This window comes from Aspergillus pseudodeflectus (genome assembly GCF_044049435.1).
Source record: "Aspergillus pseudodeflectus strain CBS 756.74 chromosome Unknown BJX68scaffold_45, whole genome shotgun sequence".
NCBI lineage: Eukaryota > Fungi > Ascomycota > Eurotiomycetes > Eurotiales > Aspergillaceae > Aspergillus > Aspergillus pseudodeflectus.
This window is the reverse complement of record NW_027263821.1, coordinates 222,338-248,214: the sequence shown is the minus strand read 5'-3', so window position 1 is coordinate 248,214 and position 25,877 is coordinate 222,338. Positions and strand designations below refer to the sequence as shown.

The 25,877-nt window shown below is 54.9% G+C and overlaps 11 protein-coding genes across 11 annotated transcripts; 6 read left to right on the top strand and 5 right to left on the bottom strand.

Moving 5' to 3' along the window:
* Nucleotides 1–342: 342 nt before the first annotated feature.
* BJX68DRAFT_155121 (uncharacterized protein) lies at nt 343–2,131 on the bottom strand. The gene is made up of 3 exons (XM_071036743.1): nt 1,808–2,131; nt 1,163–1,754; nt 343–1,113 (listed from the first exon to the last, which is right to left on the bottom strand). The coding sequence occupies exons 1-3, from the start codon at nt 1,942–1,944 to the stop codon at nt 379–381; spliced, it is 1,464 nt and encodes a 487-aa protein (XP_070895737.1). The 5' UTR covers nt 1,945–2,131; the 3' UTR covers nt 343–378.
* Nucleotides 2,132–2,251: 120 nt separating this feature from the next.
* On the bottom strand, nt 2,252–4,484 carry BJX68DRAFT_257432 (putative chromatin structure remodeling complex protein RSC3; the record flags this gene model as incomplete). The annotated part of the gene is made up of 4 exons (XM_071043340.1): nt 2,252–2,662; nt 2,715–2,861; nt 3,046–3,434; nt 3,512–4,484. The coding sequence occupies 4 exons, from the start codon at nt 4,482–4,484 to the stop codon at nt 2,252–2,254; spliced, it is 1,920 nt and encodes a 639-aa protein (XP_070895736.1).
* Nucleotides 4,485–5,417: 933 nt separating this feature from the next.
* Nucleotides 5,418–5,933, top strand: BJX68DRAFT_270105 (DUF1993 domain-containing protein; the record flags this gene model as incomplete). The annotated part of the gene is made up of 1 exon (XM_071046530.1): nt 5,418–5,933. One exon carries the CDS (start codon nt 5,418–5,420, stop codon nt 5,931–5,933), a length of 516 nt encoding a protein of 171 aa, XP_070895735.1.
* Nucleotides 5,934–6,081: 148 nt separating this feature from the next.
* Nucleotides 6,082–6,621, top strand: BJX68DRAFT_155113 (uncharacterized protein). Its single transcript, XM_071036742.1, has 2 exons — nt 6,082–6,455; nt 6,538–6,621. Exon 1 carries the CDS (start codon nt 6,208–6,210, stop codon nt 6,442–6,444), a length of 237 nt encoding a protein of 78 aa, XP_070895734.1. The 5' UTR covers nt 6,082–6,207; the 3' UTR covers nt 6,445–6,455; nt 6,538–6,621.
* Nucleotides 6,622–7,643: 1,022 nt separating this feature from the next.
* BJX68DRAFT_278020 (ABC-2 type transporter-domain-containing protein) lies at nt 7,644–13,652 on the top strand (the record flags this gene model as incomplete). Its single annotated transcript, XM_071048443.1, has 13 exons — nt 7,644–7,661; nt 7,721–7,868; nt 9,173–9,764; nt 9,815–10,575; nt 10,627–10,857; nt 10,904–11,034; nt 11,081–11,693; nt 11,741–11,958; nt 12,011–12,225; nt 12,273–12,692; nt 12,744–13,020; nt 13,066–13,209; nt 13,269–13,652. 13 exons carry the CDS (start codon nt 7,644–7,646, stop codon nt 13,650–13,652), a joined length of 4,152 nt encoding a protein of 1,383 aa, XP_070895733.1.
* Nucleotides 13,653–14,061: 409 nt separating this feature from the next.
* Nucleotides 14,062–15,750, bottom strand: BJX68DRAFT_270102 (AMP-binding enzyme domain protein; the record flags this gene model as incomplete). Its single annotated transcript, XM_071046529.1, has 1 exon — nt 14,062–15,750. One exon carries the CDS (start codon nt 15,748–15,750, stop codon nt 14,062–14,064), a length of 1,689 nt encoding a protein of 562 aa, XP_070895732.1.
* Nucleotides 15,751–16,350: 600 nt separating this feature from the next.
* Nucleotides 16,351–17,546, top strand: BJX68DRAFT_270101 (isopenicillin N synthase family dioxygenase; the record flags this gene model as incomplete). The annotated part of the gene is made up of 2 exons (XM_071046528.1): nt 16,351–17,089; nt 17,185–17,546. 2 exons carry the CDS (start codon nt 16,351–16,353, stop codon nt 17,544–17,546), a joined length of 1,101 nt encoding a protein of 366 aa, XP_070895731.1.
* Nucleotides 17,547–18,224: 678 nt separating this feature from the next.
* On the top strand, nt 18,225–19,557 carry BJX68DRAFT_270100 (class II DAHP synthetase family protein; the record flags this gene model as incomplete). Its single annotated transcript, XM_071046527.1, has 2 exons — nt 18,225–18,248; nt 18,298–19,557. 2 exons carry the CDS (start codon nt 18,225–18,227, stop codon nt 19,555–19,557), a joined length of 1,284 nt encoding a protein of 427 aa, XP_070895730.1.
* Nucleotides 19,558–19,780: 223 nt separating this feature from the next.
* On the bottom strand, nt 19,781–20,777 carry BJX68DRAFT_270099 (methyltransferase family protein; the record flags this gene model as incomplete). The annotated part of the gene is made up of 3 exons (XM_071046526.1): nt 19,781–19,911; nt 19,963–20,517; nt 20,564–20,777. 3 exons carry the CDS (start codon nt 20,775–20,777, stop codon nt 19,781–19,783), a joined length of 900 nt encoding a protein of 299 aa, XP_070895729.1.
* Nucleotides 20,778–21,239: 462 nt separating this feature from the next.
* BJX68DRAFT_270098 (uncharacterized protein) lies at nt 21,240–22,742 on the top strand (the record flags this gene model as incomplete). The annotated part of the gene is made up of 1 exon (XM_071046525.1): nt 21,240–22,742. One exon carries the CDS (start codon nt 21,240–21,242, stop codon nt 22,740–22,742), a length of 1,503 nt encoding a protein of 500 aa, XP_070895728.1.
* Nucleotides 22,743–22,933: 191 nt separating this feature from the next.
* On the bottom strand, nt 22,934–25,099 carry BJX68DRAFT_270097 (Zn(II)2Cys6 transcription factor domain-containing protein; the record flags this gene model as incomplete). Its single annotated transcript, XM_071046524.1, has 3 exons — nt 22,934–23,632; nt 23,740–24,947; nt 25,012–25,099. 3 exons carry the CDS (start codon nt 25,097–25,099, stop codon nt 22,934–22,936), a joined length of 1,995 nt encoding a protein of 664 aa, XP_070895727.1.
* Nucleotides 25,100–25,877: the final 778 nt, after the last annotated feature.

Genomic DNA, 25,877 nt, shown 5'->3' with positions numbered 1-25,877 from the left:
AGAGTTTCACGTAGCGAAAAGAGACCCAAAGGTTTTCGCAGTCTACATTACCCCAAACAGATATAAGACAGGCCATCTACGCAGCTCGGGATTTGAAATTCTGACCGTGGAGCTCACACAAGATGCTCTCCAAATTGCGTGATGGGTGAAACATTATTGTTTTCTCATCAAATTAGCCTACGAAATTGTAATCCCAGGTTCCAGGAACGTCCTTCGGTCTTGGAAGCATTGGCAACGGTTGATCCGGCTGTCCGGTACGCTCGTTATAGCGTCATGGATAACGTGCTTGCATGCCTGGGCAAATAAGTTGACCTGCCAAGAATTTGACATGGATCCTCCTCTCCCAGCACGCTGGATGCTAAAAGGCTAATGTATGATTTACAACTTTGATGTTCTCTCGCGTTCCAGGCCCTTAGCTGCCTCCTCATTCGCGCGTTTCCACATGCGGATGCGTCTCTGGTGGCTCGCAGCGAATCTCTCCACCCACGCGGGATCGAACTTCGGTAGGCGGCGACCAGGCTCGCCTTCTTTTGGCTCTGTCGCTAGTTCGCGGAGTAACTCAAAGTACTTCTCGAAATCAGGGCTGATCAGCGTGAACTTTGTGCCATCGCCTCTTGCTGCTATCCTCTTCGCTTCCCAGTCTTTCTGCTCCTCAAGCGGTGGTAATTTCGCTTTGCCAGCAAACACACGCGCAGCAAGGACGGCTTGCCACTCAAAGACTTTGAATGTGAACCCAGCAGCAACCGCGCCGATAAAGGCCAATGTGGGGTCAGACTGATGGAAGATGTGCAGGTAGAGATCTGGAACCCGATTATTGCGGGTAGGCACGGTGGGTAGAAATGGCAGCGTCCAGGTGTACCCTGTCCCTAGTATAATATGGTCGACATTGGCGACCGTTGTGCCGTCCTCAAAGTGCACCGTTCGCCGACTACCAGTCCCCTCAATCCGAGAGATTGGTGGCTTTCGTTGGATCTGGGGATGTTTGAATGCTTCATCGCCAAAGTATCCATTGTAATTGCCGCGAACGACGGCATAAATTGGGCCCTTGGCGATGCCAACCAGGCTCACTGCTGTGTCGGCTCCTGATACCGATGCGCCGACTGTAATCACCGTCTGTAAAGTGTCAGCATTCATATTTCTCATAGGAGCCGGCTCTGTTTACCTTGCCCCGGTACGCTTCCGGATGTCGAAAAGCTTTGGTGTGAATGACGCTTCCTGGTGCCGCAGCTGCAAACTCGCTGAGGCCCTCTATGTGTGGGACATATGGCACCGAGTAGTGACCGGTAGCAACAACAACCGCATCAAATTCCTCCTTCCACCAGTAATCCTTTTCCAGGCCGGGGGTCTGCTTTCGCAGCGTCAACACCCACTTGTTTGCCCCCTCTTCGCTTCGCTTCTCAGCGTTCTCCACGGTCGTGTTATACTCGACGAGCCGATTATAACCCTTACGAGCTACCAGTGACTCAATGTACTTTTGGATGACGGTGTGATGTCGAAACGGGGTATCGGGCCCATGAAGTCTGATGGAGGCAGCGCTTCGAACCTCTGGAATGGGCTCCTGCGAGAAGCGCATAATGTCTGCATCAATGTTCGCTTCTAGGGCGGGATACACTGGAGTATCATCAAACCGATGTTGCTCCGACCGTCGAAAGTATCCAGGTAGCTCTCCTGGTGCTGCGGCGGGTTGATCCGCAGTCCGAGCCGCGAGGGCATCAAAATCCGCCAGCGGGGCTGGCTCTTCCTCATCGTACAGCCTATAGTCTGTTAGGCCACGCCGTTGCCGTTTTGTGGGAAGGATGGAACACACCAGCAACCACCAGCCTTCTCCCTTCTCTCAAATACTCTGATTCGATCAAAAGCCTGTTCCTGAGCAAAGGCATCGACAGCGATTGCACCGGCCGGGCCAGCGCCGACTATGGCGACACTTTTAATACGAGGCGCCATGGTGGCCTGGATCGATTGCGCGAAGATCGGTGTAAGAGCGCAACGCAGCAATTCGCAGAGCGCCGCCTTATAAGCTGTGTTCTCTCACTTACCTGGGGTGTACGTCGAACCACGTTCCCGCCGTGCTTCGGGATTTGAAAAATCCCACCATACCGCGCTAAAAAGGTGTCATCGCCCCATCCACGCGATCCCCCACTGGCCAAGATGGAGGATATGGCTTGGCTTTGCCGTCGCCCTTGCTGCTGTTAAGACAATTGAAGCTGAATAGCCTTGCTCTCGATGATGAAGAATTTCTGCCAAAATTCACTCAGCTAAACAATACACGCCTGTCGCCTGCCCAATCAAATTCAAAGTCCTCCCAGAATGCCGTAAAGTCTAGACCCTGACCTTCATCGGCAATTGAGATATTTTGGCCTGGGAGCGCTGTCCCATCGGCCGGCGGCAACATGAGAGTTCCATTGCTCGGTGCAAAAAAAGTTGGCTGGTTGAGAACAGCATCCAACGTAGTTCGAACAGACTGGAGTCCTTTCCTAAGTGTATCGGCATCGCTTTCGCGATTGGGTAGGAAGGCTTCGAGATGTGCAGCAAAGACGCTGAGGTTTTGAATTATTTCTGAGCGTGGAAAAGGTGAAACTTCACCTGGTAGTGGAGGATTGTGTGATCGATGGAGCAATTCTTTCGAAAGAGCGGCGGCTGCCGGAAGACCAATATAGGAGAACTAAATCAGTTTGGTAAGTGTTGAGAGGCGCAATTGTTTAGGAGGTGCCTACATCACAGATAAGAAGGTGGTTGACATGTCCCGTTCGCAGCTGTCTGGCGATTGCATCAAGAAGCACCGTCAAGATCTGCCGCGAAGTGGCGATCAGTGACTCGGGTGTTTCCCCGGTGAGCTTCGCAATGGCCTGCGAGAGGATAAGCTCCGAATACAAGAATTCGAGATGCAGCGAGGTAGCCATGACGGGCGAGTGCTTGTTGTCAGGAGACCACTGCAGGAAGTCAGGCAGCCTCATTCGCATCTGATTCGACTCGTGTCGAATTTTTCTACCCGGCGTACAACGTTAGTAGCATCCCACAAAGAGCAGTCTAAATGACGCACTTTACCATCTCCTCTAGATTATCCACCGTATAGCTCAGTGACACCTCCAAGATCATTTCCCTGAGGATAAATGAAAGCAGAGTAGCTCGCGGCCTGGAACACTCGCGGCCAGTGTGGTCTTGGGTGTCCCAGCCATCTGGGCCCAGTCGCTGGATGGCTGCATCGCGGACAGGAGCATCGGCCACCACGTCTGCCCAATCGAGATCCAACGGAAACCGAAAGTTGCAGTAACGACTGCAAATCCGAGGAGGGCGAGCGAGGATCGTCGAAATATCTTTGTCCATCGCGTACGCACAGACCATGGCCCGAGCGCGCATTTCAGACAGGAAGAATGGGGCTCGCTCGTCGACCTTGCCCTGATGCAGGCCAAGAGCGAATACCAGATTGGCTACTTCTCCCAGCGCCTGCCATGATCTGTAATCTTGGTCTTTTAGCAAGAGCCGCCGAAGGATAGATGACCACAGCGCTTACCAGCAAACCCATGCATCTTAAATAGAAAAACAGTACGCTGTATAGTGGCCCAAAAGAGGGGATCGCTCATCGCACCAAGATTCTGAGTGAATTGAATACACATATCGCTAGCTGCCATTGCAATCTTGCGCAGTCCATGCTTGTCCTTTCCCGGCATCCCTTCTCGCTTGAGCACTGAGTCGTGCTGGTTGATCTGATACGTTGCGGTCCCGAGCAGGGCGAAAACGAGGCCAATGGTATCCCATCTAGCTGTGATCAGGGCGACGTATTCGGAGAGCGTCATCTCGGGATGTGTGTCGATTGCTCTGGCGGTATTCTGGAAGATGGCTCGGGACCAGGCCAGCAAACGGGACTGTCGGCCGTTGACACCGGTTCCACCAAGCGCTTCTCGATATAATGATTTCAACAGCGCGAGTGATTGCCGCATCAGATGAGGACTGTACACAGAGCCATCGAAGATATCAAAGCGAAGGTCGATCACCTCGGCGAACAACGAAAGATGCTCGAAGAATGCAAGAATCTGTGCCCCGATTTCAACGTCTTTGCTGTCTACCTGCGGAGCACAGGCGTCGCTCAACGACTGCGCCCGTGAGTCGAGACTGAGCGAAACATCATCCGATGCTTTCGATCCGAACCCCGAATCAGCAAGGACGTCCCCTGGTGGATGCGCTGGTCGCGAACTTCGCAGAAGGACAGAAGGTGCCCTTTCCACCCAGTCGAATAGTTCAGTCCTGTCGGTGTTGTTCACTGAAGGAGGCTCGGTGGTGGAGGAGTTTCGTTTGGCGCGGACTTGTTCTTTCCGCTGGCGCGTGTCCCGAGGCTTGGTCAGCGGGCACGGGTGGTACACGCATCGCTCAGCCCGGTTCCGCGCAACGCATCGCTGGCAGACCGGCGTAGTGTGGTCGCATCGAAGTTTCGAAGTGCGACATGGCTCGCAGGACGGCAGCTGGCCGTTTTTCCGAAGGGTGGCCATCGGGTCGGATCGTTGAGGATGGGGGAGTGGAGGTGAAATTTTGGCGAGGCCAGTCTCCAGCGCGACCGTGCGACGAGCCTCGTTCCCGATGGCGGCTTGGCACTGATTCCATGCGCCCTTTGCAATCTGGCCATAACTACTTGTCGGTTTTGTCTGCACGGGGAGTTGGTAGGATACGGCACATTGTGGTCTCAAGATCGGGACGACTCGACTGCTTGCACAGTTCAGCAATTATATATACTCGACCACCTCCTAGTACGGATGGATGGCTTGGACATTATATATTGAATCCCAGCGCACACCACACCCCAAACTATACCCAGGTCTCAAGCTCTAGGCCGTCAGCGCCTCCTTCTAGACTAGGGTTTCGGATAGTTGAGTATTGTCGTTATGTTGGCGTTAACTAGCCTGTGCTAGACTCTGACAAGCTCATACCCACCAACACGGAGATCATCTTCCCCACATTTCGGTGCAAAGGAGTAGTAGTTGCTCTGAAACTTGAAAGTGACTGCCCCCAGGACAGAATAGTCGCTCGAGGACTGACTGCAAGATCGACGTGGTATCGCTTGATTATTATGATTCGCTCACCCGGAAGCACAAACCAGTGTTGCCTGTTGGAACAAGGGATGAGCTCGTGTTCCACCGCTCTTTCATCTTGTCCCACCCTGACAAATCAACTTCGTATGGCCTTGCTTTGGAATCCGATCGAACTCGATTAATAATACTCTTTTTACTCGAAACGTTGGTCTCTGGGGGCAGATCGGGCAGTTTAAGTAAACATAAATAGTCGCCCCGGTTTCTAAGGATCTTGAGATATTGCGCAATCGCTCAGTTTTAGCCTCCAGTCAGCACCCAATTTATACTTCATCTCGTTAACCAACTTTACCTACACATTCAACTTTACCTACACATTGAAACCAACCTACTACCAAAATGGCCTCCCCCTTCCACGCCTACGCCGTAACAAGCGTAACCAAAGCCCTCACCTCGCTCAAAACCATCCTCCAAAAAGCCGAGTCCCACGCAACCGAAAAGAACATCCCCCTCGACACCCTCTTCAACGCCCGCATCTATGAAGACATGAAACCGCTCTCCTTCCAGATCTTCGCGGCAACCTCCAACGCCGAAAAGCTCGTCTACCGCGCAAGCCACATTGAGCCTCCGGCGCGCGAGCAAACCGACAAGACGTACGAGGACCTGTACAAGCGCATTGACGCCGCGCTCGCCGAGATTGCGAACGCGGACGATGCGCTCATCGCCGCGAATGCGGACAAGACGTTCAAGGCGCCGCTGGGGCCCCAGGTGGTGGAGTTTACGCCCGAAAAGTATGCGGTGACTTTTACGCTGCCGAATGTGTACTTTCATGTTGTGACGGCGTATGATATTCTGAGGAAGGAGGGCGTGCCCTTGGGCAAGCTGGATTATTTGAAGGACTTTTTGGAGTTGTAATTGCTTTAGCGGGTTTCGCATAGAATTGAAAAGTGGTTTGAATTTCTCATAATCTAGTATGATAATAGGTTCATGATGCGAATGCAGGAAGTGCTTGTTATCGGGGTTGCGCCTTCCCTCCCTAGTCTGGCTGTCTTTCCCGCCCTTCGGGCTGAGCTTCTCGGATCCTACAAGTCTCACATTTTTCTCTAGACTCCTCAGAATACGATAATCTAAAGTGATATCCTACGCGCCTACATTCAGAAATCCTTCTTGCATTTCCCACTCCGGCAAGATGTATCCGTGGTGGTTCTGGCTACAAATCATCGGCTACAGCCTCCCCGTCCTCACTGTCATCGCCATATACTACTCCTTCAAAACCATGCATGGCTTTCATGAAGAGCTCTATTGCGATATACTAACTAACTGTAGAAAAAGACCTGCGCCTAGACGGCCAATGGTTATCGAATTACGTACTTCGCCCCCCCGGCTTCAGCCTTACGGGAGACCTGAGAGACTTGGATCTCGCTAAAGCGGAGACGGGTAAGATCACAGTTACCCTAATCGACGTTGATTACTCTACTCATTCTGCAAGAGCACTACTGACATTGTGAGCCGGGTATAGCCAGCGAGATTATCGGAGCATGGGCGCAAGCGACTGCACACCTCCGCTCTTCGCCCCCTCCCTCCCTTCCTCCCCCTCCCCCTACGTATACCGCCGCCTAATTGTCAATCGTGGACCGCTCCGATTTTTCAGATACTGCAACAACGGGTGTGTCCTTTTGCACCGTCGCCTCGGCGGCGATGACCGGGCCTTGTAGTGTTCCCGGAGCTTTCATATTGCGGCGTTGTTTCCAGGTCAGACCGGGAGTGTCGAAGATGGTCCAGATTTCCTCGAGGGTGTATCCGCGGGTTTCGACGAAGAAGAACCAGACAGCGAGCAACTGCAGGAACAAATCAGCGATGCTAGTGAAATATATTTACGGGAGTCATACCTCCAGCCCGGTGTACACAATATATACGATATAGTACCGCCATCCAATATTCTCGAGACCGACGGGATTGACAAAGGTGGAAAAGAAGCCGCTGATGTGCATCACGCCGGTCATGTATGCGACTCCACGGGCACGAATCTCGAACGGAAGCAGTTCGGCTGGGTATCCCCAGAGAGGCGTCCAGCCGATATCATACGCGCCGTTCGATAGGAAGATGGCGACCAGCACACCGATTGCCCAGTTTGTTCCACCACGTGTACTATACACTATATGCAACTAATGTTAGTTATTTGCTTAATGCTATCCTCCAGCTCCTTTTTACCTTCGTGGAACTGGATGATACTTACGCGCTGCAAATGTAGTCCACAGGATGAAGGCGAAGAACATTCCCGCTGTCGATATAATGAAAAGCTTACGCCGTCCAATCTTCTCAACAAAGAACGATGCGCCGACCGCAATGACAAAGTTGTAGATCGCCAGGCAGCCATTGATCGTTGTTTGAGTTGCGACACTGGTGATACCGATACTCAGCAGGACAGAATGAAGATAGTACTGAACCAGCCCATTGCCGGAAATCTGCACAGCGCTTAGGAATCCTGAACCCACAAAATCGAATCAATCGCCTACCTCAAGAAACAACCCACAAAATGTGGTGATGATAATCCGCCTTCGGTTCGCAGCAGTCTTGAAAAGATCCTTCCAGTGCCCTTTCTTCTTATACTCCTGATCCTGCAGAATGGCCTCCTTGATCTGGGTGTATTCCAGATCGACAACGGGACTCGTTGCGTCGCCATTTGCGTGATACTTGATTAGAAACTCCTTCGCTTCCGCGCCCCGACCGTGCGAGATCAGCCACCTGGGACTCTCGGGGACGAAGGCAATGAGGAAGATTTGGATCAGTGCGGGCGCCGCCTGGAGAAGACTGGGCACTCGCCACGACCAGGAGTTGTTGATATGCCGGGTGCCAAAAGTCGTCCACGCGGCGATGATCGAGCCTGTATACCAGGCCGTCGGGAAATACGAGAGGACCGTACCACGATGCTTCGGGAAAGCCAACTCAGCGAGGAGGAGCGGCGAAGCGACGACGGGAAACGCGAGCCCGAAACCGATGAGGAAGCGCGAGATGACGAATTGCGGGATCTGGTGCGCGCTCCCCTGCAGGGCTGCGCCGAGGAGTGTCCAGGAGGCGCCAAAGGCGATGGCCTTGCGGCGGCCGAAGCGGTCGAGGACGGGGCCGATGAAGGGGAGGGCGACGACGGCACCGACGGTTTGGATCGAGTTTAGGAGACCGAGGACGGCGCCGCGAGGGTGTCCGAATTCTGCGTCCTGTTAGCTTTATCTCCGACCCATACATAGGCTATGTGGGATGGGGAGGGGACACACGTTCTTGCCAGCCAGGAAGCAGCTGCAAACCATTCATGATCATCCCATCGAAGCCCTGGTACGAGCTGCTCAGAATGACAATCGGGAGCACAAAGTACAAGGACCTCAGGCCCTTGTTGTGGATCCAATCCGGGGTATACTTTGCCATCGTGACCGGTGTACCGCGTTGCGATGGGGTTGTCAGTCTTGTTGACTTGACTTGTTGGTGTTTCAGAAACGAGGAGACTGACCGTTTTGTACATGATCCTCGCGTGGCCAGGTCAGAACCATAATCTGGAATAGTAAAGCGAAGCGAACCTCGAGCTCGGGTGCCGCAGCAGCCCCAAGCGACTGGCCAATGGGACAGTGTACAGCGCTTGCCATAGTCTGTTGGTATGGTGCTTCATCTCATGCCTTACAGCCACAGCATGGCGTTATTTCAGGATTTCTTTATGGTTGTTACCGTGTTGTTGGGTTAGGGTTACTCAACTCCGAGATAAAGCCAGGGAAGTCCGACCACATCTCGGAGTTTGTGGCAGATCAACGAAGAAATCTGCTCCTGACAAATCTCGTCTCTCATGGTCCAGGAGGTCCGAAACCGAGTAAGTCGGAGACCAATAGCTGGAAATCTCTTGTTTATCTCTGGCGATTGGTCACCCGGTTCAGTTTGACTCTTGAGGGAGTTAGCTTCACGCCACCGACCGCGCATTCGGTTTTCTCTCCAAGGCGAACTTGGTCAGAGTGTTCTTCGATAGCCTGAAATTGAGATATCGCACTTGGGGATGGCCGAACAAGTCTTTGAGTCGTCAAAGGTCCTGGATGATAGCATCGCCGGCGTCGAAGCCGTCGGCGCTGAGGGCCTTGAAGCCATCAAAGCTCTCCTCCACAGTCAACATGGCAAAGGCGAAGCATCGAGGATTGGTGTGACATTTGACAATCTCTCTGTATCTGCTGTCGCCGGAACGGAAGTGCCAGTCAAGACACTCCCAAGAGCTGTTTTAAACACCTTTGGCCCAGACCAGTACAACTTCATCCGCACACATGTCCTGAATCGCTTCCTCGGCAGCAAACACTCGCGAAATGCTCGAACTTTGCTTTCAGGATTTACCGGAATCGCCAAGCCAGGAGAGATGGTCCTAGTTCTTGGACGTCCAGGCAGTGGATGCTCGACCTTTCTACGGACGATAGCCAACGTCTCAACCCTCTCGCAGACGGGCGACGTTCATTATGCCGGTGTGCCTGCGCCAGACTTCCGACAGAAGCACCCCCGTGAGACGATTTATCTGCCAGAGGAAGACCGACATGTGGCTTCTCTTAGCGTTCGACAGGCAATCACGTTTGCTCTTCGTACTTGCCTTCCCAGCGGCTCTCGCGATCCAGCGTTGGTGGCCAATCTGGTCGATGCGATCGCGAGGCTTTTCGGTCTGAAGCATGCGCTTGATACCCCGGCTGGAGGGGCCTTTAGTCCTGGGATTTCTGGTGGCGAGAGAAAGAGGTATGTTATCCCATCGTTGGCGTTTGCGATGGCTGACCATTTATCTCTAGATTGTCGATTGCCGAGCTTTTCGCAGCGGGATCCTCGGTCCAGTGCTTCGATAACTCGACGCGGGGGTTGGACTCGTCAACGGCTCTGGACTTTGTCAAGGCTCTCAGAGTATTGACAAATGTCGGGCAAAAGACCAGTCTAGCAACGCTCTATCAAGCGGGAGAGGACATCTACCGGACATTTGACCGTGTCATCGTACTTGATCAAGGCCATGAAGCTTTTTTTGGAAGCACCACTGAAGCCTGGGCATATTTTGAGAACTTGGGATTTGTCCCGATTCCAGGACAGACAACTGCTGAGTTCTTGATGACTGTCACGGATCCTGACCAGCGACGGACGCGGCCTGGATCACAGGCGGAGAAAATCAAAACACCCGCGGAGCTAGCCCAGGCTTTCACACAGTCAGACCAGTTCAAGCTGCTCCATGCGGAGATCCAAAGCTACCAAACGGAGGTCAAAGCCAAGCAAAACCCTCCTCCATCTGACACGTACGCCCTGTCCTTCCCCGTTCAGGTGGCCGAGTGTTTCAGAAGAGAGGTACAGCTCGTCAAAGCTCAGCGACACGTCTATTACACTAAATGGGTCACAACTATCATCTTGTGCCTGGTCTGCGGAAGTGTTTACTTTGACATTACGAACAATGCCCAGGGAGCGTTTACGCGAGGTGGCATTCTGTACTTTGCCCTCATCATCAATGGCTGGCTCCAGTTTCCCGAGCTCTTCGATGCTCACACCAATAGACCGGTGGTCGAGCGACAAGGTATGCGACCTTCTTGACAGTCATGAGACCTCACTTCTAACCAGCATCCAGCACATCTCCACCTCAGTCGCCCGTCCGCTGTAGCAGTCGCTCGCTTCCTGATTGATCTGCCTCTAATTGCCTTCCAGCACGTCATCTTCATAATCATATTCTACTTTCTCGCCAGACTCCAATTGGATGCAGGCAAATTCTTCTTCTTCTATTTGACTCTGTTCATCTCGACCGTCTGCTTCAGCAACCTGCTGCGGATGTTTGCGTACTACGTCAGGACTCTGGATGACTGTAGGTTCCCCTCCTTGACCACTCACTGTGGCACTAACATGTCAAGGCTTCCGATATGGCGGCTTCTCCTGCACAGTTCTTCTTCTGTTCGCCGGGTTCCTGATTCCTCCAGATGATATGCGACCGTACTTCGGGTGGCTTCATCACATCAACCCCATGTTTTACGGGTTTGAAAATGTAAGAGGTCTGCCCTTGTTCTGCTTCAAGTGTACTGATGAATTAGCTCTTCGTCAACGAGTTCGCCGGTCTATCGCTCGACTGCGCCGACAGCCTCGTCCCTCAAGACGGGCAAGCGGGCTTCCAGACGTGTTCAATCCGGGGCGGATTGCCCGGTCAAACTACCGTGCCAGGCATCCAGTATGCGGAGACATTCGGCTTCTCTTTCGCTCATAGGTGGCGTAATATTGGTATCATGATCGCCATCGGCATCGCGTATCTTATCGTTGGAATCATCGGCAGCGAGACGCGTAACTTTACCTCGCAGGGCGGGTCGCCACTCGTCGTCCTTGGGAGGGCATCTCATGAAAAAGAGAAAACCGACTCAGCGGATCCTGAAAAATCCGCGCCAGCTGCCTCGTCCGATGCGATTGACAGTTCGACCGGAGAGCTCGCCCTGACGTGGCGCGATGTCCGCGTGAACATTGGCGAGAAGCAAGTCCTCCAGGACATCTCAGGCTACGTCCGTCGAGGCGAGTTGACTGCGCTATGCGGTGCAAGTGGTGCGGGCAAGACGACTTTACTCACAGCGTTGAGCCAGACCAACTTTGCGGGTGAGCTCCATGGGGAGGTCCTGGTGGGAAATAAGCCACCAGGCGCGTCGTACCGCAAGGCTGCTGGTATGAACCCCCATTCTTTCGGTTAGTCAAAGGCTAACCAGTAGCAGGCTTCGCTCAACAAATGGATCTGCATGATGGGACAGCGACAGTGAAGGAGGCGTTTGAGTTTTCCGCGCTCCTGCGTCAGCCTAAAACGTACAGCAAAGCCGAAAAGCTGGCATATGCTGACCGTCTTCTTGACTTGCTTGATCTACGCTCCGTACAAGACGCTCTCATTGGCGATGAGGGGGCTGGACTGGGGGTGGAAAAGCTGAAGCGAGTAACGGTACGTGCCAATCAGCCTCCATACGGCCAGTAGGTATATCTAACGTACATAGATTGGAGTTGAACTGGCAGCACGACCTCAGGTACTTTTCGCCGACGAGCCGACATCTGGTCTAGACTCTCAAGGCGCGGCTCGTATTGTCCACTACCTTAAGTTGCTCGCTCGACAGGGACAAGCTATCGTCGTCACGATCCATCAACCATCGGCGTTGCTCTTTTCCCAGTTTGATAACCTCCTCGCGCTTTCTTCTCAGGGACAGCAGCTCTAGTAAGACACTCATACGCGCGGATAGTCCAGTTGACTAACAGGACCAGTTTCGGCAAGGTGGATTCGGCGCTCGAGTACTTTGCCAGTCATGGAGCGATCTGCCCTTCCGGCACAAACCCTGCAGAGTTCATTCTCGAGACCGTCGGTGCGGGTGTCAATGCGAGAGAGAACGATAAATCATCTGACTGGGCAGCCAAGTGGGCTTCATCACCCGAGTCCGAGCGCTTGCGCAGCGAGATTGAAGAGAGTAAACAGCGCCCACAACCTGATGAAGAGGAGGAAGACACATCGGAATACAATGCCTCGCTGCTCCTCCAAACCAGGCTGCTGACAACGCGAATGCTGAAGAACCAGTGGCGAAATACGGCGTACATGTACTCGAAGATATGGGTGCATGTCATCAGCGCGATCCTCGTTGGTTTCACCTTTTACAAAATCGGGACGAGCCCCCAGGATTTGCAGAACCGGTATGGCCCCTCCGTTTGTGGAGAAGCATGACACTGACTGTTTCCCCACAGTGCCTTTAGCGTTTATTTTATCCTGTTTCTCTGCAACGCTATTGTGAATGTGATTCTTGCCAGGTACTTCTTCGCCAGCCTGTACTGGCAGTTCCGCGAAGGACCGTCTCATGCTTATGGATGGATCGCCTTTGCCTCGTCCACTGTTCTGGCTGAGATTCCGGGTGCGATTCTTGTCACCGTGCTATATTATCTCCTCTGGTACTTCCCCAGCGGTCTACCGCATAGCGAAGCGGGATATATCTTCCTCTTTCTTCTTACCTATGAGATTTTTCAGGTATGCCACTCCATCCACCTTTATCCCACCATACTTACAGTATAGGTCCTGCTTGGTCTCTTTATGATGGCCGTAAGCCCCGACCTCGGCGTCGCAGGTAACGTGCTCGTCTTCATCGTCTGCACATTCAACTGGTTCAACGGCATCATTGTCCCCTACGAGCAAATCCAGGTCTTCTGGCGGTACTGGGTGAGCACCACTTCGTCTCCATCCCCTATCCTAGCCACCACCCACTAACCGCCTCGAAGCTATATTACTTCTCCCCCTTCACCTACCTCCTGGGGGGCATGGTAACAGCCGTAGTCGCCGACACATCCATCACCTGCTCCCCAGCCGACCTAACAGTCTTCAACCCGCCCCGCGGCGAATCCTGCGGCTCCTACGCAGCATCCTGGACATCCTCCGTGTCAGCCCAGCTCCTCAACCCGAACGCCACGGAGCTCTGCCAGGTGTGTCCGTTCACGACGGGCGAGCAGTACCTTGATCAGTTCCATTTGGGGCAGGGGCGGCTGGGAGGCAAGTGGGGTGCCTGGGGGATTTTTGTGCTGTTTACACTGGTGAATCTGGGGTTGGTTTACTTCTTTACGTGGGCGACCAAGGTGAAGAGGTGGAAGGTTTTCTATTTCTTCTAGTCAACCCCTATGGAATAGGTTGATGGGAATGGGTGGAATATTAGTCTCAGGAGGATATCGTTAGGGAAATTGTTACCTTGGAACTCCATTCTATATACTCGATCGTAATCCTCTAATAGATCCACAGGTAGCATATGCTTTATCAAATAGCATAAGATGATTTGCAGCAGACTTATAAAAGCGCTTCGCCTGACCGCAGCCGCCGCGCAAATATATTGTAGGGACCAGAAACCCAGCCATCACAAACGGACTCGAGATAGGCCGCAATCCTATTGAGTGCACCACAAGGCTGGAACTAACCTGTCTTCCTTGGTCCCAAAATGGAAATAACAATAATGAAAAGCCGAGTGAGCTAGCATGGTAACAGGGGAAATCATAACAAGAACTACTTTCTATCCTTGCAAGGCATCTAAGCGCCCACATCCACCCACCTCTGCTGCCGATTACTCTCCCCAGGACTAACCAGAATCTTCAGCCGCTGCCGATTAATCTTGTACCCAACAGTCGGATACCGTTCCACAAACCACACGCCCCCCGTCAACCGCTTAAACGACCCCAGCCGCTCCTCAACAAACGCCTCAATCTCAACCGCCAGTTTCGCAAGTTCCCCCTTGTCTTTCTCCTGCTCAATACCAGGCTGCAGAATCACAAACGCTGTCGGATGCTCCTGCTGCGTCTCGACATCCCGGATTCCCACAACGATGGCCGTCGCAACGGCCGGGTGGTCGAAGAGGACGGCCTCGAACTCGCCGACGGAAACGTGCGTCCCGTACCCGTCGCCTACACGGAGGAGTTCCTTGAGTCGATCGACGATGAAGACGTTGGACCTCTCATCGAGATAACCCACATCCCCGGAATGGAACCAGCCATCCTCATCGAAATCCTTGTTCGCCTCTGCATTGTCCTTGTACCCCGCGAAACGCGCGAGTCTATTCCGCACGAGGATCTCGCCCTTCTGTCCGGGGCCCAGGTCAGCGCCCGTGTCGAGGTCGATCACGCGGGCTTCGATCCCGTGGACGAGCGTTCCGCTGGACCCGGGGACGCGCGACCTCTCGTCGATCTGCAGCGCGATGAGCAGGGTTTCGGTCGTGCCCCATTCCAGGGTTAGCGGGACCCCATTGAACCGCTCCTGCACTGCATCGCGGATCTTCTCGTGCAGCGGGGCTCCGGCGGAAAGAAGCCACTTTATACTCTTGAAAGTCGTCTCACTTGTCTTCTCGGCTTTCGCAATCTGCGCCGCGAGCGGCGGCGTGACGAACAGAAAGGTAATCCCATACGTATCGATAAGGTGGAGGGACTCCTTGTCGAATGGCTTGAGCACGATAATAACGGGGATACCCAAGAGGACGTTCAGGCCTAAATTCAGCTTCGCGTTGATCCCGTATGCAAAGGGGAGGGAGGAGATCCATGTATCCGTGGCCGGGTCCGTGTCCGCGGGCACGGTGAGTTTCGTCGTGAGCAAGTTCGCGGCCCAGTGGGCGTGTGTCGTTAGCACGGACTTGATTGTTCCGCTGGAGCCCGAGGTGCGGTAGATGAAGGCGTTGTGGGATTCGGTTTCCGCGTGTGTGACCAGGACGAATCCAGTATGCGGTGCGGGCTCGGCTTCGAGGAGCTCGGTGATGGAGGCGATGGACGGGTCCGAGGGGATGGGGTCCAGGGAGACGAGCGGGATGTTCTTGTACGCCTCTGCTGCGCCCTTGGCGAGACCGCCCAGCGTACTGTCCGTGATGATCAGCTTTGCATCGGCCTGCTCGAGCCGCGGCACGACGGCGGGGACATCCAGCCCCGTCTGGACGGGGATGGGCGAGATGGTTGCGCCGGCAGCCAAAACACCAAAGAAGGCGATGGGATACTGGATTGAATTGTTGGCGAGGAGCGCGACGACGTCGTTGGGTTTGATGGAGTACTTGGTCGCGAGGACCTGTGCGAACCGGCGGCTGCGGGTTTCGAGCTCGTCGAGGGTGAGCGTTTCGCCTGTTTCGTGCACGCGGTACAGGACTCGGTCGCGGGGGTATGTGTCCCGCCCCGTGTTGAAGATGAAGTTGAAGACGTCTGTGGACGGCGGGGAGGGTAAGGGGAGCTGTGAGGTGAAGACCATGGTTGCGTTGCGTTGGGGATACTTCTGCTATCTGCAATGCTGTAGCTGTGTTTACTCTATGATCTCTCGTCTCCAACTCGCTTCTTATCTCCATCACCGACGGCCATAGTCATGCATCTATTCCATTCCATCCCATTATCCAATTTCCTCATCTCTGTCGCAATTCCTCGGTTCGAGTATACTCCAACTATCGCGCCATCTCGTCCCTGCAGGAGCAATCTGAGGTACATGATGGCGACATCATGCAGCCTGCAGGCAGACCCCTCTCCGAACGCTGATCGTACTCCCCACGCCATCCCGTCCCTGAAGAAGATCGGATTCTGCAGGGATCGGAAAACAATGGGATTCATCTCACTATCTCCGAGACAGCTCAAGCTGGGCCTGGAGGTTTGCGAATGGGATGATGGCTCGCGGTTGTCGCGGTTGGCAGTGGAACTTCTGGTCTTCATCATTGCCATGAGATGGTAATTGGCATAAATGGGATCGCGACTATTCTTCCGCACCCCAGCTCACTTCAGCAAGACGCCACTACCATAGTTATTGTTGTCCTCCCTCAGAGGTTCCAGCATAGCACAACCCAACCCAACCTATTCCAGCAAAATGACCACTCCCACCCCGTCGCTCCCCATCATCGACTTTGCGAAAATCATCGCACCCACAATAAACCGGTCCCCCAACGCGCTCGCCGAAAGCGCCGCCGAGAAGAAATGCCTCTTTGACGCCTTCGTCTCCGTCGGCTTCGTCTACCTCCGCAACCACTCGATCCCCGCCTTCGCAACCGCAAACCTCTTCTCGCACGCAAAGCGATTCTTCGCCCTCCCCGTCGAGGAAAAAGCAAAAGTCGAGACTGGCGAATCCAAAGCGTTCCACGGCTGGTTCTCGCCGCAGCGGACGTCCGGCGATACAACGCACTCGGACCAGAAGGAGGCGTTTGACGTCGGGGATGATAACGACCCCACGCGCCCGAACCAGTGGCCCGCGCTCGAGGGCGACGAGGGGCGGAAATGGTCCGAGGCCTTCCGCAGCGACATGAACTTCTTCTTTGAGCGCTGCCACGACGTCCACCTGGTTTTGCTCCGCGCGCTCGCGAGCCAGGTGGAGGGGGTCGACGAGGCGTTCTTTGAGCCCTTTGTCGATAACAAGGATCACTTCTTTCGCGTCATTTATTATCCCGAGACCACGCGCGGGAGCTTCGCGCAGAGGCAGCGTGCCGGCGCACATACGGACTACGGGACGCTGACGCTGCTCTTTAATGACCAGTCGGGTGGGTTGCAGGTGCGGACGGCGAGTGGGGAGTATGTCGATGCGCCGCCGATTGAGGGGTGTGCTATTATCAACGGTGTGTACTCCTCCCATTCCCATTCTCTTTAATCAGGCTGTAGATTCGACTCCATGCTATACTATGGCTTGCTAATACTAATCCTGCGTATGTAGTGGGCGACCTCCTCGCCCGCTGGTTCAACGACCGCCTGCGCTCGACCGAGCACCGCGTCGTGTCCCCCTCTCCACGCGCCGACGAGAACGGGGTAATCCCCGAGGTCGTCCCTGCGCGGTACGCGATTGCCTGGTTCGGACACCCGAATCGGGATGCGCTCGTTGAGCCGCTCGAGGCGTGCTGCACGGCGGAGAATCCGAAAAAGTACGGGCCTGTGACTGCGGGGCAGCATGTGGTTGAGCGATTGGCGTATTTGCATAAGAAGGGGAAGAATACGGACGCGTGGACGGATGATATGCAGCGGGATGCGAATGGTGCAAAGGCCCTAGAGGGGCATGGGGGGGTTGCGGTTGCTGCTTAGCGTAGTTGATTGGTTCTTCTTTTTATTCGTTCCGAATTTGTCTACTAGTAGGGATTCACGTTGCGTAAATCGCGTTATTTCATGAGACTGGGTGTTTTGAATCATGGGCTACACGTCACTCCGGTCGTAGAAGAGGTTTCCGTAGTTGTTTATCGAGCGTATACATCTGAGCGGCGTGTTCATGCACAGTAGGCGAGTCTGGCCCACAGGTGGCTGGACTACCAGGCAAGGAGCTACCCAGGTCGCGAACCGATGCGATCTAGAACAGACCCTCTGTCTCCGGCTGTGGCGGTTAATACGGTCAAACGCCTCCGAAGTATGAGTTCGCAGGGGGTTGGCATGGCCGTCCGACTCCGATCGGACTTTCGGGGAAGAGCGACCGAATATTCATCCTGCAGGCCTGCATATCTCACCATCGCTAGCGGATCTCGCCTGCATGTACTTCTGTTGATGAAATCGGGAAGGCGAGGGTCGACAGGATGTCGATCACGCAGGAACGAGGCGTTCAGCTGCAACAGTGTGCAAACGTGGTGGGATGGGGGGGTGGGCATAGGGGACTGAGTCTGCAGGCTGTACATAAGTGTGTCCCACGTTAGTGAGATTGAAAGAAACCAGCAGTTGAGATAGAACTCGCTTGCTATAGACCTGATTCAACACTAGACTGTCGTGCTAGATAGGATGGCTCCAACGGCTACTTTCAAGGTTCGTGAACCGAATAGGAATATCAGCAGTGCAGGCTAACCAGCTGTAGGCAGCGGACGTTCTCGTACCGTGGGAAAAGGGGGCCAACTGGAAGGTCAATGTCGTTGAGCTCTCTCCCGAGCCACCAGCCCGATGGACCCTCGACTCATGGCGCGACAAACCCGCTGCGCAAGCCGTCGAGTACGAAGACCCAGACGTCCTCCAGACAGTCTGCGACACATTAAAGCACCTGCCTCCGCTCGTCAGTCCCGAAGAGGTTGAAGCCGCACGACACGACTTTTACAACGCTGCAGTCGGAAAAGCCTTTATCATCCAGGGCGGCGACTGTGCAGAGAGCTTCCTCGACGTGCGACACGACATCATCCGACGCAAAGTCGAGCTGCTCCACGAACAGGGCCGGATCCTGGAAGCAGCCTTGAACAAGCCCGTTCTCAGAGTCGGGCGGATAGCCGGTCAGTTCGCAAAGCCGCGCTCGAACCCGCTCGAGACGTTGCCCTCGGGCCAAGTCGTGCATGCGTTCCGCGGACACATCATCAACTCGGAAGACGAGAATGACCGCACGCCCGATCCAACCAGGTTGTTGGCGGGCTACTTTCACTCTGCAGTCGCACACAATACACTTCGCCAGCTGCAAGCTGCCAGAGCCGGACCGGCCATCTTCACCTCCCACGAGGCGCTGCACCTCCCCTACGAATCCTCGCTCTCGAGAGAAGACTACAATCTCTCCGCAACGACCATCTGGCTCGGCGAACGCACACGCCAGCTGGATGGCGCGCATGTTGAGTACGCACGCGGTCTTCGGAACCCGCTGGGTGTGAAGATCGGTCCGTCTACGACGCCAGAAGAGATCGTCGCGCTCCTGGACGTCCTCTCCCCGGACCGCAGCCCGCCGGGCAAGATCACGCTCATCACGCGGTTAGGCCACAAGCGCGTGCGCTCCGTCCTCCCGGCCCTCATCCGCGCCGTGCAACTGAGCGGCCACGTACCGGTGTGGATGTCGGACCCATGCCACGGAAACACGTTCACAACGGCAGATCGACACAAGACACGCCGCGTGAGCGATCTGCTGCATGAGTTGAAGGACTCGTATGCCGTGCATCGTGAACTGGGGAGTCACCTTGGTGGGATTCATCTTGAGCAGACAGGGGACGCCGTGACAGAGTGCTTGGATGAGGTCCATGTGACCGATCCGGAAGATCTGGCCGAGGGCTATACTTCGCTGTGTGATCCGAGGCTGTCGGTTGATCAGGCGTTGGATGTTGTGAGGGAGTTTGCGGGGTTTGTTCAGGGGTATACGCGGGATCTTTAGTTGGGATAGAGATGTTATCTTGAAATGATAGGATATACAGTGCTAGAATATAATGACCATGTTGAACGGGCTTGATACAAGATCAAAGATGTGATGCACTACGAAGGGCGTTCTAAATGTTCTAAAAATGGTAGAGAGTGGCTGCTCCTTCCCAAACATTCCCATAACATTCATTGTCAAAGGGAAGGCACGATCTGATCCCATCACAGATCGCTCCTTCCAACTAATAAGGCTTCCTTCCATAAACAAAATTTAGCTTTGGCTGGTACCCAAACGTCTTGATCTCCAGCTCCAGCGCATCCATAAACTCTGCAAACTCCCCCGCGTTGGCCGCCACGCCCGGGATCCCGCCATCTAACACGATCAGCTCGTTTCCTTCCATCTTATTTTGTGGCAGAAGCCTACCTGGGATCTTCTCCCCCAACGGTCGAAAACAATCCACCCACAGCTCCGCCGACACGTTTCGCTGCTCCGGGTCTCTGGCCAACGCTCCGTATCCATGATCGAACTGGACCTTGGTCACGTCCTCGAAGCCAGCATCCTTTAACAGATCCTCGAGCTTATACGCAATGTTGATGTCCATCTCGAAGCTCTCGGTCGACCATACCTGCAATGCGGCCTGTTTACTCAGATTGGGTCGTGTCTCTGGCGACGCGGGATTGTTGGGATCGATCCATTCTGCTTCGACGAGTTGGATGTAGCCTCCGGGTCGGATAATGGTACTGAGGTTTTGTATGACGGTCGGCCATTCTGCCGATTTGATTCCCCAGATCAGAAGGCGTTGGTGAATGACATCGAAGCTGTCCTTCCAGTTCCAAGACTCGGGAAATGGGGTCCGGATATCGTGGGCTCGCAGGTCGGCAGTCGATTTTGGTGGGAAGAGGCTCGACCCGATATCTACGCCAAAGAGCTCCAGTTCAAACGTTGGTAACTGACGGGGGAGATCCAGAAGCCATGTTCCTGATGTTGTTAGTATCAAGAGAGCACCGCTGGCTGAAAAACATACCATCTGCTGCACCAGAGTCAAGCACTCGGAGTTTCTTGTCCCCAGGTTCAGTCACCAACGGAACGACGAGAAGTTGTCCGCCTGTTGTGCTGTTCATGAATACATGCTGTTTCCGCAGTCGCTCGATTTCCTTCGCGTGGTGGGGGAGCATGTACTCGCCCTCTGTGCCGACGAAAGAGGCGACCTTCTTTGCGGACTCTACCAGTGCTGCCATTGTGCCGTATCTCTCAACGTGGATGCTGGTCAACATATTCCTCCATCTAAGCGTCTGTTATACTCTTCATCCCCTTGCATCATCACTGGTGGTGAACACGTTACTCGCGCAGATCGATTACAATTACAGATTACAAACCGCCGACACTGCAAGGCATTCATTATCCTCGGCAGTGTGGGATGTCGGACTTGGATGGCCAGTGCCACCAAACTCCGAAGCCAACCTAGTCGACCACCACACTTGATTTTACTTGCTGAACGTGAAGAGGCAATTCTTTGCGATACCGCCAACTCGCAGTTCCTTGCCTTGCAGTTCCTGCCTTGGTCTCGTATCGGTGCCTCGTCATTTGACTTTGCGGCGCAGACCAGGCAAGAGGGATCGAGTACTTCTTCGAGGCTGTTTAATCATCAGGGTCCCTTCAGTCGTCATCGCCCTGAGCCCATCACTCTCCCCTTGCGAATCATGTCCCTTGTTGCCTCCATTCCCTATCGCCTTGCCAATCTCGGGAACCTGCCCATCGGCCACAGTCTCACTGTCCCTGCCTTCTTTGCTGGTATAAGCAGATCGATGGAGATCGGCTCCCTGGATGACATCTGGTCTGCCGCAACCACGACCCCGCCGGGGGTCTACAACATCCACCAGCTGGTCGTGCGAACCTCGCCCCTCCTCGATGTCATCGTCGCCAGACTTGGGGCGGATCCTGCCAGAGGGCCGACCGCGAGGGAGGTTTTGATCGACGGCCTCCAGGCGTCTCTTGCCACGACTGGTCGCGAATCCACGTTTCCCCTTACGCCGAGTCCCCAGGACCGAACCCGCACTGAGATCATTATTCAAGCGCATCGCATCGCAAAGACCATCATCGGCTTTGTCAGAGATGCGCCCGTCCGCGAGATCAGCCCCCGTCTGGCAATCCGTAGTCCCTGCGAGGGCCACCTGTGGACGCCGGCAGTCGCAGCCCTACTCACCGGCCCGCGAGGCAATGCGCAGCTGATGGAGTTATACAACGAGTGGCTCCATCGAATGATTCTCCTGCGCGACAGTCTGCTCCCTTTTGAAAACTTTACCGACGTCCCGCTGGTCATCCCCGAGTCATCTTCGCGAGGAATCCGCGACTTTGAAGAAGCCCGCAAGTTCTTCTTGGTCCAATGCATGACTGGTGCCGTGCAGCATCAGGCCATTGTCAATCTCGCCAAAGTCTTCACCTCTCGGGGCCTTCCCCGCGGCGGCTACGGCTTCCAGTATGCCCACGGCCTCGTCCTTCCTGCATTCTTATCCGGTTCCAATTCGATCCACCTCCTGCGATACCATCCCGCAAGACTCGACGACAGCAGTGTCGATCTGCTCCTCGACTATGAACATACCGAATACATCAACGCGCCGCGGACAGTCTTGCAGAACAGCGAAGAGGACGAAGACGTCAAGAGCGTGACAAAGTGGAATCTCTCTTCGCTCCTTCCATTCGACTCGTGCGCGCTGCAGTCCTCGTCGATCGCCATCGATTCTACACACAACGACGCCCGTCGCCGAATCGTCCGCCTTCAGCTCACCCTCGAGTCGGGAATCGGTATCGCGGTCGATCTGGGCCAAATCACTCGCGGCCGGCGATACGCCTACGACTTGCAGGTCAACGCCAGCAAGCCAAACGGAACCGCCGGTCCAAAGTCCAACGGCGTCCAAGTGAAAGAGCTACCCCGAACCCTCGTCCACAAAGTCGCCGACATCCTCTCCCAGCCAGGACTGGTCATCTCCCCTCGCGCCCGCCGAGACGAGGGAAACAGCAATAGCGCACCTGCAATCCACGTCATCCCCGTGGCCGATCCAATCATAAAGCTGGCGCTGCTGGGCAAGTTATATCCGGAGAATGTGATTCTTGTTCGGGACCAGGAGAGTATTGAAGCCGTTACCAAGACGGGCAAGGGGTTCTCGGAGAGGTTTGTGATTTTGGATGGGCAGTCTGCTTTTTGAGATTGAAATTGTTCTGTGGGGTGGTAAGCCGGTCAGATGAGGTGGATGGTGTGGGAGGGAAGATCTGTATGTAGGCCGATGAGGAAGTAACATGGAAGTAGTCGGTGGTTCTTGCATTGATTCCAGCACAGCATAGGAGAATGGAGTTGTACCCAAATCACCAGATATTCGAGTCTCTATCATTACGAAAATCAATACGCCTTTGCCATGGAAATAACCACCCTCGTAAACTCATCCAGCTCCTCAAAATTCACCCTTTCTCTTTCTCGATCCCTCGCCCTCCTCCCACCCCGCCCACTACCACCGCCTCCAGTCCCCGTCCCCGTCCTCTGCCCCGAAACCTGATCCAGCACCATCCTCACCGTCATCCGCGCCCTCCCCCTCTCCTCCGCACTCAGATTTCCCCTCGCAGCCAGCCACTCCTCCTCCGAGCTCGCCTTCCACACACTCATCGGCGCCGGCAACAACATATTCAATACAGAATCATCGTCCAGCGCCTCGTAGTAGTAGGGATTCTGCTTCTGCGTTCGATACGAGAGCGTGTTGATGGTGTTTGCGAGGAAGACCGTCCGCCGGATCGTCTCGGTGATGAGCCATTTGCGCCAGTCGGTTCCGAAGATGGCTTCGTCGGTGCTGTTATTGCTGTTGCTGTTGTTGCTGTTGTTGATGGTGGATTGGGAGGAGGTAGCAGGGGAGGATGAAGGTGGGTGCTGGGACGACGGGAGGTGTGTGCTTATCAGCTTGCGGACCATCTTGAGGAAGAACAGCTGCTGGAGTTCGGCGAGGCGCGTCTGCTCGGGGTTCGTGCTGGTGAAGAAGCCGAGGATCTGGTAGATGGCCATTGCGTGGACGGCGGCGAGCATGCTGTGGTCCGAGGTGGACCAGAGTTGCTGCACACGATCAGGATCAGCGACTTGGACATTCAAGCAAGGGGTACAGCTAAGAGAGAAGGGAGGGAGAAAAAAAAAAGAAAAGAAAAAAAGGAAGGGCGACATACAAACCCATTGACAAGCCGCCTACTCTCGTTATTCATAAGCTGATACACGAAGCCCTCGCTCGTCTTGACGGACGCGTAGAACGCGCCGACGCAGCAGAAGGCTTTGGCCAGCGGTTCGAGGATCTCGCCCTCGGCGCAGGGGTAGATCTTGTGGTGGACGAAGGGCGGGTAGATCCCCGGTCGCAGCATGAGGCGCGGGTAGCTGCAGATGATGTCGATGGTGTCGAGGTCCGAGGTGAGTTTGGCGAAGGGGCAGGATGTGCTGGGGGGTGAGGTTGATATTGGAGAGGTGAGTTGGTGAGTGGGTTGCGTGAGGAGGGTCGTTGCGGTGGTTTGTTGGGTGTATGAGGTGGGGATGTAGTCGCGGAAGGTTTGGTCCTGGTGGGATGTGCTCAGTGTGGTGGATGGTTGCTGTTGTTGTGGTTGCGGTGGCTGCTGCGGCGCTGGCTCTGTATTGCGTCTGCTGCTCAACAATGGACGCGGCGCAGGCGTCACGCTTGGGACCGTAGACCTCGGCGGCAGGACGCCCAGCGAGCCGAGAAGATCAAAGTTCATGTCATTGCCCATCCCCATCATCCCAAACTGGAACGTCTCGTCCCACTCTGGCGCCATCGAGGTTGCCTCACCCATGGCCAGGGACGGACTGCGTGACGGCCATCTGTACGTAGAGTCATTGTTAAGAAGAAAGCCTTGCTGTGACGGGCTCTGTCGAAGCCAATCGGACATCATATTGACATCTTTCATGGAGCGGTCAGGGCTCTGTTGCCCAGCGACATTGGCATTATTCATCGACCATGCCCCGTTTCCATTTCCGTTGCCATTGGCATCTCCAAGGCCGTGTCCATTCGCGGAACCGCTATTCCGCGACAATGTGCCATTCGGGTTGAGATCCATCTCGGCCTCCTCGTCACCGGCTCCAAGTCCAGGCTCAGGCCCAAGGGAGTCGTCGTAATGGATGGTCGGCTCGTGTTGAACGAGCTCTTCAGGGCCCGAGAGGTTGGTATCCGGCTGCTCACTGCGCGGATGCGACTTGGGCCCGGTCGCATACTGGCAGCGCCGTCCGCGCAAAGCGCAGCGCGAACACGTCGGGAGGCGCTGGTCGCAGCCGAGCTTGCTGGCCACGCACGAGACGCACGAGCGCTGCCGGGTCTGTCGGGGTTCGTTGGCGGCGCGGAGGCACCGCCGGTAATGCTTGTCGCGATATTCTTCTGCGACATCATGTCAGCGTGCATTGCCCCACTAGTTACCATGATCGGAGGTGACGCGACTTACTGCGCTCAAAGACCTTGCCGCACTCCTGGCAGGCAAAGGGGCCCTGCGGAGTTGGGCGACCTCCTCGTCCTCGGGCGGGTGCAGGCATGGCGGGCGGAGAAATACAGCAGGCGTTGGGTTACGGAGAGCAAATGACTGCAGCTGGGCCTGCGGAGCCGTAGGGGCAGGAGCGGAGACGGAGAATGCAGGACAGGAGGGGGGGCCAGGTCGAAATCTCCGAGGGGCGAGCTAGCCTTAACAAAGAAAATCGGAACCACGATGCTATTAAGGGTCGGGAGGGACCGCTGAGCTCTATGCGAGGTAGACGCGCCCACATTAGCTCCATGCACAGATGACGCCATGTCTAGCGTTTTCTCACCATTTCTGCTCAAAGGATCCGTATCGCTGCGGGCCACAAAAGGCATCATCCACGACGCTGTTAGGGCGTGCAGCTGCAGGTCCACCTGTCTATGCCAAACGTGTGCAAACTTGACGACCCTGCAAGATCGACTTCTGCAAGGCCATCTTATCTCCGGACGTTTCTTGGAATCGTCGAATGGAATCTCGTCGAATGCGAGCACGGCATATGCCCCCCACATTGTGCACTCCCCGCTTAGATCTGTTCACGAGGTAGTGGCCTATCAGAGGCAGAACACTTTGGTAGATCTAATTTAATCCGTGCAGATTGTCGGAGATGGACAACGGCTTTGTCTAGATAGTAGCCTATTGTTCGAAGATGCCTGCATGAAATAATAACTCTCCTGATGATGCCATCTACAATCCCAGTCAGGATTCAGTTCAGTTGCAACCCTGCAGGGGAATCGCATGAGCGTACCGCGGCTGCTAATCGGACATGGAGGTACCATGCTCTAATCCTCGAGCGATAG